Source organism: Bos taurus, chromosome X (assembly GCF_002263795.3).
Source record: "Bos taurus isolate L1 Dominette 01449 registration number 42190680 breed Hereford chromosome X, ARS-UCD2.0, whole genome shotgun sequence".
Lineage (NCBI taxonomy): Eukaryota > Metazoa > Chordata > Mammalia > Artiodactyla > Bovidae > Bos > Bos taurus.
In genome coordinates, this window is record NC_037357.1 from 134,337,826 (window position 1) to 134,359,499 (window position 21,674).

General features: G+C 45.3%; 1 protein-coding gene across 1 annotated transcript in view; it reads left to right on the plus strand.

Moving 5' to 3' along the window:
- Positions 1-21,674, plus strand: part of ANOS1 (anosmin 1) — a 210,918-nt gene that overhangs the window by 112,648 nt on the left and 76,596 nt on the right. The window contains exon 3 of the mRNA XM_059883913.1: positions 8,609-8,671. Within this exon, the coding sequence (XP_059739896.1) occupies positions 8,609-8,671 (63 nt within the window). The remainder of the gene's footprint in view (positions 1-8,608; positions 8,672-21,674) is intronic.

A 21,674-nucleotide genomic window follows, 5' to 3' on the forward strand; every position in this document is an offset into this window, starting at 1 on the left:
TGTCAGTACTTTGGCTCTGAAGAGGTGGATCTCTTTATCTGTGGTGTACATAAAATCTTTGCAATTTGTAGCACCTAGAGCATTCTGGAAGTGAATCCTCCTTGGGATCATAATAAATTAGTAATCTCATAGATTTGCAGAGTAAATCCCTTTCAAATATATCATCTCATTAAGCCCTTCTAGCTCATGGCAGAAATAGGGCAGGGCTTTATAGTGGAAATAACATCCCTTTGAGTGGGCCAAAGTGTGCCTCCAAACACCAGTTTCCACAGTCTCAACTATCTTTACTTGCTTTCTTTCCTCAGCCTCTACAAAAAGAAGTTTCTTCTCTCTAAAATAGAATCATAGTACTTAATGTTACCTCCATCAGTTCATTGTCATGAGGCTCCACTGAACCAATCATTTTAAACATGCTCCATAAGTCTATAAAGATCTGGGGACACTCTCATTCAGCAAGACTGTAGCAAGTTAACGTGGATGACTGTGTTCTCATATTTTAATTAGCATTCTTGTTGTTGTTCAGCTGTGAAGTCATATCTGGGTCTGTGGGACCCCTGGACTGCAGCATGCCTGGCTTCCCTGTCCTCCACTGTTTCTCGGAGTTCGTGCAGGTTTTTGTTCATTGAGTCTGTGATGCCATCCAACCATCTCATCCTTTGTTACCCAACCCCCCGCCCCTCCCCACCACACTTCTCCTGCCCTCAGTCTTTCCCAGCGTCAGGGTCTTTTCCACTGACTCAGCTCTTTGCATCAGGTGGCCAAAGTATTGGGGCTTCAGTTTCAGCATCAGTCCTTCCAGTGAATATTCAGGGTCGATTTCCTTTAAAATGGACTGGTTGGATCTCCTTGCAGTCCAAGGGACTCTCAAGAGTCTTCTCCAACATCACGGTTCAAAAGCATCAAGTCTTTGGCACTCAGCCTTCTTTATGGTCCAACTCTCACATCTGTACATGACTGTTGGGAAAACCATACCTTTGACTCTACAGACCTTTGTCTGCAAAGTGATGTTTCTGCTTTTTAATATGCTCTTCCCCAGTAGCATATTGGACACCCTCCCACCTGGCGGGGGCAGAGACGGGGGGCTCATCTTCCAGTGTTGGCATGTCTTTTTGCCTTTTTATTCTGTCCATTGGGTTTTTCCAGGCAAGAATACTGGAGTCGGGTGCCACGTCCTTCTCCACTGGACCACATTTTGTCAGAACTCTTCACTTTGACCTGTTCATCTTTGGCGAATTGCATGACATGGCTCATAGCTTCATTGAGTTACACAAGCCCCTTTGCCACGACAAGGCTGTGATCCATGAAGCAGCTGAATTAGCAAGCTGAAACTGAATAGTTCATGTGATTTTATCAGTTGCAGGGTAGACACATGGTCAAGTTAGCCTTAGACCAAGACTTTGCTTTCCATGATGCCCATGGCTCCTTCATAGATGGTATTCTCTGAGGGCATGCTCTGTCCCACATGCCTTGGGAAGGGTTATAAAAGGGTTAGCAGACATGTTCCCCCCTCACCAGGACTTGGAGATACTATAACTTCAGTACAAGTCATAGACTCCCACCAGTCTGTCAGCAATATGAGCATTCTTGGGGGAAATTCTAAATCCTACCTGGTTGCACAGAGGGGAAATCAGTTTGTGCTTTGTGCACAGCAGTGGCCAAAAGTAGATGGTTTGGTCTGAGTGGAGAAGAACAGCATAGCTTGTCTGTAAGGAAGACAGGTTGGTTTAGTCACTCATTCGTGTCTGATCCTTGTGACCCCATGGACTGTAGCGCAACAGGCTCCTCCGTCCATGGGATTCTCCAGGCCAGAATTCTCCAGGAGTGGGTTGCCATTTCCTTCCCCACGGGATCTTCCCAATCCATGGATTGAACCTGGGTCTTCCGCACTGCACGTGGTCTTTTGCATTGCAGGCAGAGTTTTTATCCACTGAGCCACCAGGTAAGCACTTTAGGAAGACATATCATGATAAAAGTTGGGTTAGAAAGGATTTGGTGTTTAGGGAATGGAAAAGCAACTAGCTTCACTGGAAGCAATTCATAGGATATTGAAAGCGTTAACTGGGCAGGATTTGCTGGTTGACCAGATGTTTGGAATGTAAGGGCTTCCCTGGTGGCTTAGATGGTAAAGAATCTGCCTGTAATATGGGATACCCAAGTTCGATCCCTGGGTTAGGAAGATTCCCTGGAGAAGGAAATGGCAACCCACTCCAGTATTCTTGCTTGCAGGATTCCATGGACAGAGGAGCCTGGCCAGCTACAGAAGATGCAGTTGCAGAGTCAGACATGACTGAGTAGCTAACACTTTTTCTTCTCTTTGAATGTAAACCCAGGTACTCTGGGTTAGATTGAATAATTATTGACTAGTTGTATCAGTGACCTCAGATCTTCAAAACCATGACTTGGTAGGATGAATGTGGCCAGTTCCATGATTAGAGGTCAGAGTCCCAAGTAGCATTTTATCCTCCATCCTGGGAAGGTTGTTTCTCAGGACCAAATCGATTACCATGGTCACTTGGCATGTTCAGAAATTCTCAGTCTCGACACTGTTAACATCTGCAGCTGGATAAGTTTATCACGAGAGTGCTATCCGGATATTGTACGATGTTTAACCAGTATTCATAGCCTCACCCACAATAAGTCAGCACCTCTCCTGTTAATCAAAACAAATAAAATGACTCCAGAGTGCCAAATGCACCCCCCCCACACACACCAGGAATGCAAAGTCCCTCCCATTTCAGAAGCACATACTTAGAGCAGTGAAAATGGTTTGTCTAGTATCTTATAAATAAATTACAGTAAAGAGACCTGTACAGTGTGTGTATTTGTGTATGTGTGTGTGTGTGTGTGTGTGTGTTAGTAACCCCATACCCCGGGAATGCAAAATCACTCCCATTTCAGTCAGTCAGTTCAGTCACTCAGTCGTGTCCAACTCTTTGTGACCCCATGAATCGCAGCACTCCAGGCCTCCCTGTCCATCACCAACTCCCGGAGTTCACTCAGACTCACGTCCATCGAGTTGGTGATGCCATCCAGCCATCTCATCCTCTGTCGTCCCCTTCTCCTCCTGCCCCCAATCCCTCCCAGCATCAGAGTCTTTTCCAATGAGTCAACTCTTCACATGAGGTGGCCAAAGTATTGGAGTTTCAGCTTTAGCATCAGTCCTTCCAAAGAACACTTAGGGCTTATCTCCTTTAGAATGGACTGGTCGGATCTCCTTGCAGTCCAAGGGACTCTCAAGAGTCTTCTCCAACACCACAGTTCAAAAGCATCAATTCTTCGGCACTCAGCTTTCTTCACAGCCCAACTCTCACATCCATACATGACCACAGGAAAAACCATAGCCTTGACTAGACGGACCTTTGTTGGCAAAGTAATGTCTCTGCTTTTGAATATGCTATCTAGGTTGGTCATAACTTTCCTTCCAAACAGTAAGTGTCTTTTAATTTCATGGCTGCAGTCATCATCTGCAGTGATTTTGGAGCCCAGAAAAATAAAGTCTGAAACTGTTTCCACTGTTTTCCCATCTATTTCCCATGAAGTGATGGGACTAGATGCCATGATCTTCGTTTTCGGAATGTTGAGCTTTAAGCCAACTTTTTCACTCTCCTCTTTCACTTTCATCAAGAGGCTTTTTAGTTCCTCTTCAGTTTCTGCCATTTCAGAACCACATACTTAGAGCAATGAAAATAATTTGTCTAGTTTCTTAGAAATAAATTCCAGTAGAGAGACCTGTATAGCGTGTGTATTTGTGTATGTGTATGTGTGTGTGTGTGTTAGTAACCCCCCACCCTGGGAATCACTCTCATTTCAGTCAGTCAGTCAGTTCAGTCACTCAGTCGTGTCTAACTCTTTGCGACCCCATGAATTGCAGCACGCCAGGCCTCCGTGTCCATCACCAACTCCTGGAGTTCACTCAGACTCACGTCCATTGAGTCGGTGATGCCATCCAGCCATCTCATCCTCTGTCGTCCCCTTCTCCTCCTGCCCCCAATCCCTCCCAGCATCAGAGTCTTTTCCAATGAGTCAACTCTTCGCATGAGGTGGCCAAAGTACTGGAGTTTCAGCTTTAGCATCATTCCTTCCACAGAAATTCCATAATTTGTCTAGTATCTTACAAATAAATTCCAGTAAAGAGACTTGTACAGTGTTGTGTGTGTGTGTTAATCACTCAGTCATGTCCAACTGTTTGTGACCCCATGGACTGTAGCCCACCAGGCTCTTCTGACCATGGGATTCTCGAGGCAAGAATACTGGAGTGGGTTGCCGTTCCTTTCTCCAGGGGATCTTCCCAATCCAGGGATCGAACCCCGGTCTCCCACATTGGAGACAGATTCGTTACCATCTGAGCCCCCTGGGAAGCCTGTACTGTGTCGTACAATATATTTAAAAGTTGGAAGGGTTTACGTAAATTCTCCATTGGTGGCTTCTGTATAGAGTTTGAGTGTGAGGCAATTCTGGAAAATGACCAGAAGGCAGGGAAGAGCAGCTGTTTCCTAGATAATTGACTCACCTCGCCAGTGACCATCCTTTTTGTCACCTCCAGTTGTCCACAATGGACCCCCTTGACTCTTACTCACTGTGAGCCTGGTCCCTGGAAGTATTGACATTTGGGTGTCCCAACCCTAAGTGCTGATTATGAGAGCATTTCAATTTATCAATGCATTTATTCAACATTTCCGTTTGTCAGTTTATTGAGCTGCTACCCAATGCTGAGAGTAGAGTAGTAAATGTAATAAATGTCACAGAGTCTCATTGCTCACTGTTCCATGAGGGGGATATTATATGAGTATGTCTTGTATTACTGTTTATCTTAAAATAGTAATGTAATGTATAATTATCATCTGAGAAAGCGATATTGTGACCATATCTTTCTAGTTCAGTTCAGTTCAATCAGTCATGTCTGACTCTTTGCAACCCCATGGACCTCAGCACAACAGGTCTTCTTGTCCATCACTAACTCCCGGAATTTACTCAAACTCATGTCCATTGAGTCAGTGATGCCATCCAACCATCTCATCCTCTGTCATCCCCTTCTCCTCCTGCCTTCAATCTTTCCCAGCGTCAGGGTCTTTTCAAATGAGTCAGTTCTTTGCATCAGGTGGCCAAAGTGTTGAAGTTTCAGCTTCAGCATCAGTCCTTCCAATGAATATTCAGGACTCATTTCCTTTGGGATGGACTGGTTGGATATTTTTGCAGTCCAAGGGACTCTCAAGAGTCTTCTCTAACACCACAGTTCAAAAGCATCAATTCTTTGGCTCTCAGCTTTCTTTATAGTCCAACTTTTACATCCATACACGACTACTGGGTATCTTTCTAGATTAAGTAAAAACAGAAATCAATAGCTCCATTCCAAATGACAATCAATGTGATTAGCTCACTCAGCTTTTTTGTTTGTTGGTTTCTCTGAAATTTGAAGTTTCTCTTCACTGAGTGAATCAGTAGCCTAGGAGAAAGTGATTTCAAACAGTTGATCATCCTAAAACTTGAAAGCCTGAAACACTGGTTAGAACATTCATTTTGATTGCTGTTATTCATTGATTGATTTTTAGCTTGAGGCAGTATGTGATCCGGGCACTTAAAGCTGCAGTTGGCTGTCTGCAGGATTATCTGTCTTCTGTTCCCTTCACCGCGTGCTGCAGTCCATGGGGTCGCAAAGAGTCAGACACGATTTAATGACTGAACAACAATTCCCTTCACACATGGAAGAGAGTTTTGGGGGCTACCTTTTTTGGCAAACTTTTTATTGCTTGGAGAAATAGGAAGTGTTCTACTCTTGTTTGAAGTGTGAGAGAAATGGCTGCCTGTTTTTAAATCTTTGGCTTTTGTTGAAATCATTTTATCTGGCTGGTAGCATCATAAAGAAATAGAGCTTTGGCAAACTCATCCTGCAAAGGTTTACTCAAATGTTTACATCCAGGTTGGTCTTGTAATTTTCACAGTAGTAGCCGTAGCGTTAGTTGCTCAGTCGTGTCCAACTCTTTGCAACCCCACAGGCTGTAGCCCACTAGGCTCCTCTGTCTATGAGAGTCGCCAGGCAAGAATACTAGAGTGGGTTACCATTCCCTTCTCCAGGGGATCTTCCTGACCCAGGGATCGAATCCAGTCTCCTGCATGGCAGGCAGATTGTTTACCATCTACAGGGAAGATTACTAAAAGACAGTGTTGCCTGTCATTAATAATATGTTGATGTGTTTATTTAAATGCTTCTGATTAGAGGTGATTGGAAAAGAAGCAAGCATGTAATTAAAATAGAACTTTAAATTGCATACACTAATGCTAGATTTGACAGATGGAGATTGTGGATTAACAAGAAGATAAATGTAGTTTCTTGGTTTTACACACTTTCATCAACCTTTTTGGAGAAGGAGACGGCAACCCACTCCAGTATTCTTGCCTGGAGAATCCCGTGGACAAAGGAGCCTGGTGGGCTACAGTCTACGGGGTCGCACAGAGTCGGACACGACTGAGCGACTAACACATATTACACATGTATCTCTGGCATTAGTGTTTCAGACATATGCCTCTTTTTGTAAATGACGTCTGTGTTCTATAAGGTATTTTTTCCACAAGTTGTCAGGATTATGGTTATTTGGTACTATGGACATCACAGAGGACTGACTTTTTAATACACTGCTGTCTATAGTTGTCAAAATGCACATGTGTACATATAATACCTTGTTTTCCTAATTTACATGTTCAGCAATGACAGAAAGATTCACACAATTATTTTGCGATGTATTTTTTAGCCACGTTGCATTGAACAGTTTTTATATGGAATGAATGCTTGTTGGATGTTTCCCGAATGAAATGATGGAGACTTAACTTGTCAGAAGCTCAGCCTCTGTCTGGGAGAAATCCCCAGGTCTTGTGGAGTGGTCCTTCTCGGTCATACGATGCTTTTTCAGATGAAAAAAAAAAATTGCAGGTTATTTTTAAAGAGTGCCATCGATTCATTTTGAGTAGTCTTGAGAAGGAGTTGGGCTAAACATATTTATTAAATGGCTAAGCACCAACTTTTTTGGCTAGGAGCCACAGTCCTGAAAAGAATGAAGACAGCTTAAAGGGTAAGACACTGGACTTAATGTTTAGCAAACAAATTAACTCTTTAGGGAGTTTATAAAGTATGTAAGGTGGACAACTGTTTACACTGTTTCATTTAAATTTTTAAATTATTTCATTAGTGTTAGAAAACAGTATTATTTTAGAATTGCTATATTGACGAAAATCAATACATTTGTTTTAGAACATACTTGGGAGAGGTGGACACTAATAAACTTGGGACAAGCTTGTACAGGTCTTGGAAAAGCATTGATGAGCTTAGCATTTTTTTTCATTAGGTAACCAAGAATGAATCTTTTATATTCAGTATTAAAGAATATAAAATGTAGAATATTCTCGGAAGAAATAGCTTGCCCCTTGAAGTCTACACGGAAGAAGAAAAAGACTGTTGTCATCAAATCCTGTAGCAGTTTTTTTTTTCCCCCCAGCTTTATTGAGATATAATCGACATATATAACATTGTTTAAGTTTAGGGTATACAGTGTGAGATTGGATACATGTGTGTATTGGAAAACGTTTACCACACTAATGTAGTTCTTTTTAAAGATCAGTGTCAGCACCGAGATTTCCAGGCGAAATTGCTGAAAGAGGATCTTGGGTTTTGATCCCAGAGATCTGACTCTGTTGGTGTAGGGGCCGGTCGTGGGCTTGCATTTCTGATACCCTGCAAGGTGATGCTCCTGTTGCTGGTCACTGATCACACGTTGGGAGCAGTCCTATGACGGACTGACAGTTGATACAGTCAGTGGTTTGCTTTCATTTATGCAGTTTTGAATATATGAAAGCTCTGAAATAATCATGAGGTTACGGGAGCCATGAGCATACCAACATTTAGATAACTGGCACTTAACCGGACATAATGAATATTTAATAATGGATAAGTTAATAATTAACTGTTGTATTAAAATATATTTTGAGAATCATATATCCATTCATGTGGAAGTATGATTTTGATTTCAATCATGAGGCCTGACTGTTATCTCTTTCTCATTTTGATATATAGATAATGTATATTTTATGAGTTATATTAGTAGTACTACATATATATAACAAAGTGCATTTATGTGTATATATACCTTGTTTATTCCATAATATTATTATTTCTTATTAAAATTGTTGCTGAACAATGGATCCTGGCTATTATCTTTGATTTATTAAATCATGTGTATAAATCATATTTAAGAGTTCAGTTCAGTTCAGTCGCTTAGTCGTGTCCGACTCTTTGCGACCCCACGGACTGCAGCACGCCGGGCCTCCGTGTCCATCACCAACTCCCGGAGTTTACCCAAACTTATGCCCATTGATGCCATCCAACCACCTCATCCTCTGTCATCCCTTTCTCCTCCTGCCTTCAATCTTTCCCAGCATCAGGGTCTTTTCCAAGGGATCCCATCAGCTTCCCAGGATGCACATTTGCGATGGGGGGAGGTTTAGCTGGATCTCCCAGAGTCACTCAGAAACGCTGGGGCTTGCACAGTGGGGACCTTTCCTTTGGGGCCTTGTTTGTTACCTGTGTCCACTGATCGGTCTTCACTGTTCTCTCTCCCAGTGCCTGGAGCCCTGCAAGGTGTCCTGGGACCTGCGAAAGCAGCAGTGCCAGAGCTTCTGCGAGGTAAGGGGTGTGTGTGCGGCCACAGGCCAAGCCGTGGACCAAGGAGCCCCGGGCATTCGGGGAGGGCATCGTGTCCTTCTGGGGCTAGGAGGCTCAGTTTACTTCTGGGGTATGTGTGTGTGTGTAAACATTCACAGTCAACAAAATTGTTGAGACTTCTAAAAACCCAGCTGGCACTACTGGTCAAGAACCTCGCCTGCCAACGCAAGAGACTTAAGATACTCGGGTTCGATCCCTGGGTCGGGAAGATCCCCTGGAGAAGGGAATGGCAACCCACTCCAGTATTCTTAAGCTGGAGAATCCCATGGACAAAGGAGCCTGGCGGGCTACAGTCCATGGGGTCACAGATCGTTGGATACGACTGAAGTGACTTTGCATGCACTTAAAGCCTCACCACTCACTCCTTCCATTATTAATTAGGCAGGGAAATTATTTTTGTTTTTTACTATAAATTAAAAAAAAATGACAAGCCTCTGGCAGCCTCTCCACCTCACAGGATAACTCTTCTCTGGGTGGCTCTTGGCATGAGGTTGAAATGCTCGTGCCTTTTGGAAGGAGCCTCGTGTTTTATGGGCTTCCCTGGTGGCTCAGTTGGTAAAGAATCTTCCTGCAATGCAGGAGACCTGGGTTCAATCCCTGGGTGGGCAAGATCCCCTGGAGAAGGGAAAGGCTACCCTTTCCGGTATTCTGGCCTAGAGAATTCCACAGAGTTGGACACAACTGAGTGACTTTCACTTCACTTCACTTCACTCGCATTTTATGAGTGGCGGGGTTCTCAGACCATTCGATCTTCCTCTGGGCCGGCCGCAGCCCGGGGCTGAGACTGGCCCACATCTTCCTGTGCAGAAGGCACCTTCCTTTCCCCGTGCTCTCAGTTAGATAACAGAGCTCTCCTGTCCTGGGCAACTGCTGTCTAAAGTCACTGCTTGTGCCAAAGAAAGAGGGTGCTGCTTTGTAGCACTGTATCCTCCACGACAGGGAGAAGACTCTTGAGAGTCCCTTGGACTGCAAGGAGAGCCAACCAGTCCATGCCAAAGGAAATCAGCCCTGAAGATTCATTGGAAGGAGTGCTGCTGAAGCTCTAGTACTTTGGCCACCTGATGCAAAGACCTGACTCATTTGAAAAGACCCAGATGCTGGGGAAGACTGAAAGCAGGAGGAGAAGGGGACGACAGATGGCTGGATGGCATCACCGACTCGATGGACATGAGTTTGAGTAAACTCCAGGAGATGGTGAAGGACAGGGAAGCCTGGCATGCTGCAGTCCATGGGATTCCAAAGAGTCAGACATGACTTAGCAACTGAACAAGAGCAATTCTCCAGGGCAGACCAGGGGCCCTGCTGTGAAGCAGACAGGCTGACCACATGGTGGCCACTCAGTGTAAGGAGGCTCAGAAAGTCCACAGGGGCCTCGAGGATGTGAGTTGGGCCCACATGGGGACCAGAGCACCACCGTGGAGGGGTGGGGAGGGAAGCAGAGACGTGCCTGGGTGGTGTCAGTGGGAGACCCTGCTGCAGGTCTGCTCCAGATGGAACCGGGGCCGATTGGAACTTCCGAACTGTTCCAGATGATCACAGAGGTGGGTCTGGTCCTCCCCCCAAGCCCTCCCCCGACCATGTGAGTGTGGTCCTGTTGCCTGAGTTTCACCTCAGAGGGCACATGGACTCTGTCCTGAAGACATGCCTGTGGACATGGCATCGTAACGGCCCCTTATAGTTTTAAGGTCCATGAGATACATCCACGTTCCCAATACCATCTGACCTTCTGATCGACATGAAGGTCATCGGAGTTGTGCATGAAGCTTGCAGGAGTGGAGGCTGGAAATTTTCAAGCCCTTGGGCTCACCCACTGCAGATGCCCAGAAAGTGAAAGTGAAAGTCGCTCAGTCGTGTCCGACTCTTTGCAACCTCATGGACTATACAGTCCATGGGATTCTCCAGGCCAGAATCCTGGAGTGGGTAGCCTTTCCCTTCTCCAGGGGATCTTCCCAACCCAGGGATCGAACCCAGGTCTTCTGCATTGGCAGGTGGATTCTTTACCATCTGAGAAGGCCTCAGTACAATATATGTTTATATTACATGCCCCTTGTCTCATAACAGATCACCCTCAAACTTATGTGGCTGAATCCACACCCAAATCTTGTTTTGTTCGCTTGCTGTTTTTTTTTTCTTTAATATATATATTTCATTGAAGTATACTTGACTTACAGTCTTTCATGTTCCCAAATGATTTAGTTATACTTAAACACATACCTTATTTTTCATATTATTTTCCATCATACGTTATTACAAGATACTGACTATAGTTCTCTGTGCTATAAACTTTTTGTTGCCTGTTGCGTACTTTTTTTTTAAATTAGAACTCTAACGTTCTGTTCATGGGCACTGGTATCTCATCCCACCATTTCTTTGGGTCAGGAGCTTGGGTAGAGCTTAACTGCACTGTCTGCCCAGCATCTGTCGTGGTTGAAGTCAAGGTATTGGCTGGGGTCCCTTCTCATCTGGGGGCTCGACTGTGGGAGAAGTTTGCTGTCAGCTCATTGCAGTCGTTGGCAGCATCCATTTCCTTGCAGTGGTGAGACCGTGGGCCTGTCGCATTGATGGGGCTGGGGTCCACTCTGAGCTCCTGGGAGGTGCCTGTGGCCCCCTTCAGCGGCAGGTCACAAAATAGCTTTTTTCTTAAGACTGGCAGTAGCGTCCTGATCTCCAGCTTGCTGAGACAGAATTTTATGTAACACAACATAATCTCAGCAGTGACAGTGCTTAACCTCAGCTGTGTTGTGTTGATTAGAAGCGTACACACACACACACACACAGACACACACACACACACACATGGGAGGTGATGACATCAGACAGGTTGTGACTCAGTGAGGCTCACTCTGCACCCTGTCTAATTGAGAGTTGGCGGTTTGGTCACTAAGTCAAGTCCAGCTCTTGTGGTTCCATGGGCACAGGAGCCTGGCGGGCTACAGTCCACGAATACCTGAGTGGGTTGCCAGGTCCTTCTCCAGGGGATCTTCCCGACCCAGGGAAGCTTGTGTCTAATACAGAAGCAGGTAGAAAGAGGGGATTCAGGTCTCTTGAGATGCAGAACAGAGCACCCTGATCAGAAGTGGAACGTAAAGCAAACCAATGCATGCATGCAAAGACCAGGGGCACGAGACCACCTCTGCATGCCCTACATTCTGTTTTATTTTGTATTCTATTCTGCACACAGACCACACATCTCTAGGAACGAAAATGTGCTGCTGTCAAGTCTAGAGGAACAGAATGTGCTATTCACTTGAGAAACGCATTATCCATTAACATCCCTGAGTCTGGGTTAGTGGGTTTATGTCAGATCCCTGAAACGGGGAATACAACTGAAGGTCATTTGAAACCTTTCTCCGTGCAATTTCAGACGTGATAGTGGGCTTCTATGAATCTTGTTCTGTCTGAAATAACCGTGGGGGCTTCTGAACCACGTCTGGTTTATTAAAATGAAACTGGAAGCCTGCCCACTACAACTAACGTTGGGCCCCTCTAGGAGCAACTAAGCAAGCCTGTGAGGTGGCAAAGACCCAGCACAGGCAAAAAATTTTTTTTTTTTAAATGGGATGCGTGTCCAAATTGTGATATGCTGTGGCAGAAAGGTTTGTTGAAACTTGAAAGGTGGGGAAAAGAGGGCTACTTAACATGAGGAACTTTGTAGAGAGCTCCCAGCCCAATGGTCCAAAAGCCCAAGCCTTAATATTCAACTTTAGTTGCTCTGATAGTTCTTATTCATGTGGGTTTTTTTTTTTTTTCTCCTGTTTTATTGTGCTAATAAATGTCTGACTTTTGCTTAAAGAGACTGAATCTTGGAAGGACTCATTCCTGTTTCAGTGTTTTCAAGGCTAGACATTCATTGAGAAGACCTGTCCATCCTCCTGGTTATTACATTTTGTGTTAAGAAGGTATCCAGGTTCCATATTGTCAAGAACCTAAGCTTTCCCTTTCTAAGAGTCCGAACCCAGGATGACTCCAGATTTTAGTCTTCTATGGCAGAAACTAGACAATTAGAGATTTGGTCCAGTGTATTCACTTGTAAAATGGTCCAGGCTTTATCTTCAAAGGCGTGAGCTTGCAAACCACACCCCGAAGAGCAAAACCCACTCTGTCCCTTGCTTTTGTAATTCAGGTTTTATTGGAACGTAGTCAGAACAGTTTTTTTTTTTTTTTTTTTAATGTATACAACTGCCAGAGTTGGGTAGTTGTTACATGTCCTGTGGTCCATAAAGCTGAAACTTTGGCGAAAATCTGGCCGTTCCCAGAAAGTATGTCCCACTTCCTGAGTGAAGTCGCTCCGTCGTGTCCGACTCTTTGCAACCCCATGGACTGTAGCCCGCCAGGCTCCTCCGTCCATGGGATTTTCCAGGCAAGAGTACTGGAGTGGGGTTGCCATTCACTTCTCTAGGGGATCTTCCCGACTCAGGGATCAAACGTGGGTCTCCTGCATTGTAGGCAGATGCTTTTACTGTCTTCTGAGACAGCAGGGAAGAAGAACCACAAGGCATCATGATCCCCACATAACCCCCCTACCCAGTCAGACTGCCATCGTGTCTTCATCTGTATTACCAGCACCCATGTCTAAACAGAAACCATTGTTCTTGGTAAGTTTGGTCTTAGAATTATCCTGCATGGAAAGGATTTTCAGGGGCATCTTGTTTGTTTGTTTTTTGGCTATGCTAGGTCTTCATTGCTGGGCACTGGGCTTCACTAGCGGCAGTGAAGAGAAAATAGTTTGTTGCGATGTGGTGTAGGCTCACGGCGGTGGCTTCTCTCGTTGCAGAGCATGGGCTCTAGACGTGTGGGCTTCAGTAGTTGCAGCTTGCAGCCCCGGACCACAGGCTCAGTAGCCGTGGTGCACGAGCTGAGTTGCTGTGGCATGTGGGATCTTCCCAGCCCAGGGAGTGGAACCCACGTCCCCTGCATTGGCAGGTGAACTCTTAACCGCTGGACCACCAGGGAAGCCCCCAGGGGCACATATATATATATATAATAACATACCTGGAACCGATTCATCACCTTCTCATGTACTGACCCTTTCAACTTCTCATTTGATATGGATACCATTCTGCTTTCGCTACCGTTTCAGGTTATAGGCAAAGCTAACAGTCTTATTTTTTAAACAAAAAAAAGTTAAATGTATTAGGACAGGAGTCTTTCAGGACTCTTTCTGTGGGTCATAACAGATGATTTCTCATGTGTTATGAAATGTGTTTTTTTCCCCACAATAGGTACATGGCTGGATTGTGCTTTGTTGCTTTACTAGCTATTATTCCCTTCCTCTAACTTTTATAAAATCCTAAAAACCACGATAAACTATGAAAGTTTGTCTTACTAGTCGTAAAACGCATGTCTTCCTATGTTTAAATGTTCTTTGTTACGATTGATGGAATCTGAAATTATAAGAGAAAGCGCCTTTTTTCCTTGCTAGCAGTATGTAAGATAATCATCTGTGTTACAGCTGTTGTTGCCTTACTTTCGATGGCTCAGGATACACTGTAGTTTACACAGGGCCTTCTTACACACCTCCCACCTTTACCTGCGATGTTTTTGACTTCCTAACATGCCGCCTCTAGCAGGATGTCCACTGGCAGTCAACACGGGCCATCTGAACTGTGCACTAGGGGTCTTGGAAAGCTGAGAGCTCACCTACATCAGGTGTGAGTCAGCGAGGGAAGCGTCCCTGGTTGGTATTGAACTTGACATTCGGTCTGCCTGGTGATCCGGTCCTTGTCAGGGTAAAAATAAGAACATGAAGGAGGCTGGCACTCTGCCACAGACAGCAACATTGATTTATTTCTTTGTGCTTTCTGATTTTTCAAATATTTTTTTCCATCTTAACTCCATTTGATTTTCATGGCAATTCTCGGGAGAAGTTAGGTCTGAATTTTGCTAGGTGAACTTTGTGGACAACAAACCTGACACTCAAGGAGAAAATGAGATGACATTGTTGAGAGGCAGAGAAATGAGACATAAAATCGAGGGCGTGTGACTTCTAGTTATGTTTCTTTCCCACCGCCCTCTGTCCCCAGGCACCTCTGTCTAACCTGCTCCATGTCACAATGCCCAGAGTGGAAGACAAGAGTTTTACATCCCTCAGCAGAAAGTACAGAATGAGCCTGTCTCTTAGGTAAAGTCATTGTCCCAACCATTCGTGTGTTCAGAGACTTGCTCTCAAATGAGAAGGAAGCTTTGATTGTGCAAAATCAGACTTTGTTCAAGGTCCTTCAAGGAATTAAAGGAAGAGCAAGGTTCCTCACTAACTTCAGGGTCTCCTTGGCCTTGGGATATTCCAGCATGACTGAAAAGAGACCCCCCAAAGTGTGGTGTTCATCACACTCCAAAACTGTGGTGTTCATCACACCCCACTTCTTGCCATCAAACCTTGTCTTCCTTCTTCTCCTCCACAACCCAGTTTCGTTGTCTTCCGATCTGGGGTGTTAAGTAAATGCATCACTTGAGGAATTCAGGCAGAGCCCTCACCTGTCTGGGTGCATTTCTGTAAGAGTTAAAGGTACTGACAGAAGCGGATGAGAGCTAAACAGATAAAATTATATAATCTGGCCCAGGTGTGTTCATGAGGATCGGCCCATAGAATTTGCTGCACGTTAGCAGTCTTTGGCTTCAGTGTATCAGAACAGTAGCTAACCTGCTTAGAACATTCCTGTGAAGGGACATGTGCAGATGGACTTTGGTGCTGATGCCTTTGAACTGTGATGTTGGAGAAGACTCTCGAGAGGCCCTTGGACTGCAGGGAGATCCAACCAGTCCATCCTAAAGGAAATCAGTCCTGAATGTTCATTGGAAGGACTGATGCTGAAGCTGAAACTCCAATCCTTTGGCCACCTGATGCGAAGAGCTGACTCATTTGAAAAGACCCTGATGCTGGGAAAGATTGAGGGCAGGAGGAGAAGGGGATGACAGAGGATGAGATGATTGGATGGCATCACTGACTCAATGGACATAGGTTTGGGTGAACTCCAGGAGTTGGTGATGGACAGGGAGGCCTGGCGTGCTGCGGTTCATGAGGTCACAAAGAGTCAGACACGACTGAGCGACTGAACTGAACTGAACTGATATACTAAAAGTTTGCACATACTGTGTCTGAGACACGAATCATACTTCTACTTGAGACGCGTTATGGGCACACCACCAATCCATGAGTCTGCAGTTGAGGGGAGAGATCAGGCTGGAAATGCACACATCATGGTTGATAGACGGTATTTAAAGTCATGAAGCTGGATGAAGTGCTAGAAAGACAGGAGCTTCCCGGGTTATGCCCTGACTCACAGTAGTATAAGGATGGGAGCCTAAGAAGACCCAGCAAGTGGAGTAAGTTCAGTTCAGTTGCTCAGTCGTGTCTGACTCTTTGCAACCCCATGGACTGCAGCACGCCAGGCTTCCCTGTCCATCATCGACTCCCAGAGCTTACTCAAACTCGTGTCCATCACATTGATGATGCCATCCAACCATCTCATCCTCTGTCGTCCCCTTCTCCTGCCTTCAGTCTTTCCCAGCATCAGGGTCTTTTCCCATGAGTTGGTTCTTCACATCAGGTGGCCAAAGTATTGGAGCTTCAGCATCAGTCCTTCCAATGAATATTCAGCACTGATTTCCTTTGGTTGGATCTCCTTGCAGTCCAAGAGCCTCTCAAGAGTCTTCTCTAATAACACAGTGGACTCAGGTAAGCTGTTAAGATGGGAGAAAGTTGAGCTTCCCTGGTGGTCCAGTGGCTGAGACTCTGTGCTCCCAGAGAAGAAAGTCCAGGGTAGAGGTCTAAAGGACACACAGCAACAGTTTTTCAAGAAAAGTATTAGTAATTCAGTCATGTCCAGGATCCCAGGGACAGAGCAGCCTGATGGGCTGCCGTCTATGCGGTCGCACAGTCGGACACGACTGATGTGACTAAGCAGCAGCAGCAGCAGCAGCAGCAGCATGTCCAACTCTTTGCAACTCCATGGTCTGTGCATGGAATTCTTTAGGCAAGAATACTGGAGTGGGTAGCCTTTCCCTTCTTCAGGGGATCTTTGCAACCCAGGGATAAAACTGGGGTCTCCTGCCCTGCAGATTGTTTTCGCGTCTGAGCGACCAGGGAAATCCCCAGAAGGATGCAGTAATGGACTGTGTCTGCAAGACGGGGAGGTCTGAAAATTGATCACTGGGTGCCGTGATGCACAGGACGTGGGCAGCCTTCATAAGGGCAGAGTTACAAGATGGCTGCAGAGAAAGCCTGCTGGATATGCTCCAGAGGGGTGGGTGGGCGGCTTGCAGAGAGAAGGGAAGCTGTGAGAACATTTCATGGATGTGGGTTCGGGTAAACTGCAGGAGTTGGTGATGGACAGGGAGGCCTGGCGTGCTGCAGTCCATGGGGTTGCAGAGAGTCGGACACAACTGAGTGACTGAGCTGAACTGGACTGAAGGCACGTGGGCCCAGCTTCCGGGCATGCGCGGGTGTGAAGGGGGATGCGTGGAACTGTTCTTCTGTTGGTGTAAGGGAGTGGTTTGCTGAGAGCAGTGGTGGCTAGGAGGACCTGCACATTTTCCGAAAGTGTTATCTCCTATTACTACAACGAATAAGGTTTTATTTTTACAAATGCTGGACGTTTAGCTTTTATATTTTTATAATAAAGAAACGTGTTGGCAATAGATTCTGGGTCATGATCTTTGGGTGAGGTGCAAATTTGCTCCAAGTTTTCAACTTGGTGTGGAAGTCATGGAACTGAAACGGTTCGCAGAATGGTGAAGAATTTTATAATCGCTATGAGATTTCCTTTACCATCGTTTTATAAAAGAAGCTGTCCTCGTTAGAACCAGTTTCACATTCCTGGAAAATGAGGATATCAAGAATATGGAATGATGTTTTGCTGTCATTGGGTGGATTATTCTTAGGGTGGAACACGTTCTCCATGGAATGTAGCCTTTTTTTCCCCCGAGCAGTGAGGCTCAATTTTCAGTGAATTTTTATGTGGTGCTGGAGAGTATAAAATTATGTGAGACTCTGTTGAGGAGAACTGATGAGGTTTGAAAATTTGTAACAGACCAAGACTGGAGGCTATTTGGAATGATTTAAAGACTTATCCTGTCTGAGAAGAGGGACTAGGCAGGTAGCCACACAAGGAGTGGAATGTCTTAGAAATTGCTAAAGCTAATTTAAGTAAATGATAAAACATACACATTAAAGCATTTAAACAGTGACAGAACATAACAGAGGTGGGGTAAATAGTAGGTGTTTTTATGATGAAGACAAAGTACCAGGTCATTGCTTTGAAGATTCCATGATAAAGTCCCACTCAACAGTAGAAAAGTTAAAGCGTCCACTGTTCAGTCGCATCCGACTCTTTTGCGACCCCATGGACTGTAGCCTGGCCAGGCTCCTCTGCCCATGGGATTCTCCAGGCAAGAATATTGCAGTGGGTTGCCATGCCCTTCTCCAGCGGATCTTCCCAAGCCAGCGATTGAATCCCCTGTCTTCCAGATTGCAAACAGATTCTTTACCATCTGACCCCCCAGCAAAGCTCAGTCGTCAGTATGCAAACACACAGGAGGAAATGCAGAGCAAACGCACACAAGTCTGTTCCTAAGTTTTAACTTCCTTCCCAAGACTGTCTGGATGGGAAAGACGAGAAACAAGGGGCTGTGGTCAGGGGCTTTCATTCTGGGGAAGCGATTCTTGTGTGTTCTCACCTTGGAAAGGCTTGAATACACTCAAGGGGAGATGAACAGGAGTGTGCAGTGGGAGATGTGCTGGGGAAAAGCCCAGATTTCCGGAGTCAGAGGTGAGGTTTTTGAATCACGTTTCAGGTGCAGAGATGGGAGAGAGACGGCTTCTCTGTACAGCTTCCAGGGACCAGACTTGGTCCTGCTGCACACACGTCATCTGGAGTTTTCTTTTTTTTTCTAAAGTGCAGATTCTGACCCAGCAGGTGTGGGCCGTGGGCATCAGGGTCTGTGTGTCCCAGTGATGCTGGTCAAGGACTAGCAAGCATGCGTGTGGATGCTGCTCACAGATCCTGGGGTTCCGTGTAAGCGCTCAGTTTGTGTCGCCTGCCGACTCGATGAAGTCTTTTCATCCTCTCTGTTGTTCCTTAGAAAGAAAGTATGCAATGACTCATAAAGGTGTTTTAAGGTGGCAGGGGGAACACTCACTCTTTGCATCATTTAAAATGCAGAGTTACAACTGTTGTCTTATTTCTGCCCCCAAATGAAAGGTATTTGAATGGGGTATAGAATTCAAGTGAAATAGTAATAATTTTTTTTTAATTTAGTGATTTAAAAATAGCTCTTCATTTACTCTTGTCTTGAATATTTTCTTAAAATTTTCTGACTTCCTTTTTTTTAAGCTGTATGTAAAGTATCTTTTTATTTCTCTGCCTGCTTTTTTTTTTTAAACTTGAGGTGATATATTTGTTCTTTCAGTTTTCCTTCTTTTTTTTTTCCTGCCTGTGCTGGGTCTTCATTTCGGAGCACTGGCTAGGTAGTTGAGGCATGCGACCTGTCTAGCTCTACACAGGCTTAGTTGTCTCAAGGCACGTGGGATCTTAGGTCCCCGACCAGGGATCGAACCTGCGTCCCCTGCGTTGCAAGACAGATTCTTAACCACTGGACCACCAAGGGAGCCCTCTTTTCAGTTCTTTTTTTTTTTTTTCTGTGTCTGATCGTAATATGGTTATGGTATACCTTGATGGGGTAGCCTGTATATGTCTTCTTTTTGGGGTGAGTAAGATTCTTCTAATTGTAGGCTTATAATTTTCATCAAGTTGTTTTTTTTTTTTTTAACATCCTCCATGTCCTGTCTTCTGGCAACCTGATTATATATATGATAGACTTACATGGTCTTCTCATCAGAGACTCTCTGATCTTGTTTTTGTTGGTGGTGGTGTTCATTTCCACACCTACCCCCACTCTCTGCCTCATGTTGATAATTTTCATCATTGTGACTCCAAGTTCCCATCAAGGAATCTTTTCTTCTACAATGTCTGACACTTTTAAAATCCTATCTGGTATAGTTTTTGTGTTTTCATCTTTGCTTCTGCAAGTCTCACACAGGTCTTTCTTGCATCTCTTTTCTCTGTGTCCATGTTTTCTTGTATATTCCTAAGGTATGCAGAGCATATTTATAATATCCTGTCACATGTCTTTTTCTGCCAAGGACATCACCTTTAGACTCTCTATTTCCCTTTTGGTTGCATGCCATAATTTCCTGCTTCTTTGCACGCCAGCTGATTTTTGACTAGATGTCACTTTTTCGTGTTCTCAATTCTGCTGTATTTCTGTAAAAAGCATTAGACTCTTCTGGCATGGAGATAGTTACTTGACATCAGTTTCTTCTGCAGAGACTTGCTTTTAAAGTTTCTTAACGCAGAGTCAGAGCAGCCTTGAGTCCGGGGCTCACGTGTCCCCGTTACTAAGGTGGTTAGAGAAGGAAATGGCGCTGAAGTCCAGTATGCATGCCTGGATAATCCCATGGACAGGGGAGCCCGGCAGGCTACAGGCCATGAGGTTGCGGAGAGCCAGACATGAATGAGCCACTGAGCAGTATCTCTTAGGACTCTGTCCAGTGCCCTATGTATTCTGTATCCTCTCTGCTCTGATGGCTGGAATGGGAGGTGCTAGGCTCCTTGGAAGTCCAGGCGTGCTTTGCCTGGTGCTTTCTCTTCTGGTGCTTTCTGCCGTTCTTGAGAGCTTTCACCATGTGCACATTCAAAAAGCAGTATTCAGCCCAGCCCCGGGGGTTCCCTCGCACCTCTCTGGGTTTCTTTGTCCAGTTCCATCCTTCCTGATTTTTTTGCTCGCAGGACCTATGCATTTCAGCCCCCTCAAACTTTCATTTTGGCTAGGCTGAGCCTTCGTTGATTTGCACAGGCTTTGCTCTACTTGCAACAAAGGTCCGTCTAGTCAAGGCTATGGTTTTTCCAGTGGTCATGTATGAATGTGAGAGTTGGACTCTTAAAGAAAGCTGAGCACTGAAGAGTTGATGCTTTTGAACTGCGATGGTGGAGAAGATGCTTGAGAGTCCCTTGGACTGCCAGGAGAACCAACCAGTCCATCCTAAAGGAGATCAGTGCTGAGTGTTCATTGGAAGGACTGATGCTGAAGCTGAAACTTCAGCTCCAATGCTTTGGCCATCTGACGTGAAGAACTGACTCATTTGAAAAGACCCTGATGCTGGGAAAGAGTGACTGAACTGAACTGAACTGCTTTCCTGCAGCCGGCAGGAGCTACTCTCTAGTTTTGGTGGACAACGTTTCTCATCGCGGTGGCTTCTCTTGTTGCCAAGCACGGGCGCTAAGCACACATTTCTTCAGTAACTGCAACACTCAGGCTTGAGAGTTGCAGCTCAGGAACTCTGGAGCGTGGGCTCAATTAGTTGTGGTGCTTGGGCTTAGTTGCTCTGCAGCATCAGGGAATCTTCCCAGACCGGGAATCGAACCTGTGTCCCCACCTTTGGCAGGCGGTGATTTTTATCCACTGTGCCACCAGGGAAGTCCCAGCTTCCTCAAACTCTGATCTCTTTCTCCTCAACTCAGAAGCACCTGTCAACATCTGGCCGGGCCCTGTGGACCCGAGCCCGCCTCCAGGCGTGCACTTTTGGTCATTTCTGGGGTCACCTCATGTGTGTGAGCTCTCAGGGAACACAGTCCTGTGCAACCTGGGGGCCATTATCTGAATGGCTCCGGTAAAGTGTAAGGATCGTACACTTTTATCAGGGTGGTAGTAGGAAAGTGGCGTTCTTAAAATACGTGTTTCTGATTTTCTCCTAACTTGATAGCATCCACGGCCACGGTCTACAGTTTGCCTGGGAAGCAAGTTAATGGTCATCACATTTAATCCATTAGGATATATAACTGAGTTTCCAAGCAACTCATAATTGCATTTCCAAGCCCAGGTTAGAAATGTTTGAACTGAGAATGCGTTTTCCGATCTCACGAATACTTAGCCATTAGATGCCTTCTTTGAAAGATGCAGCTGGCAG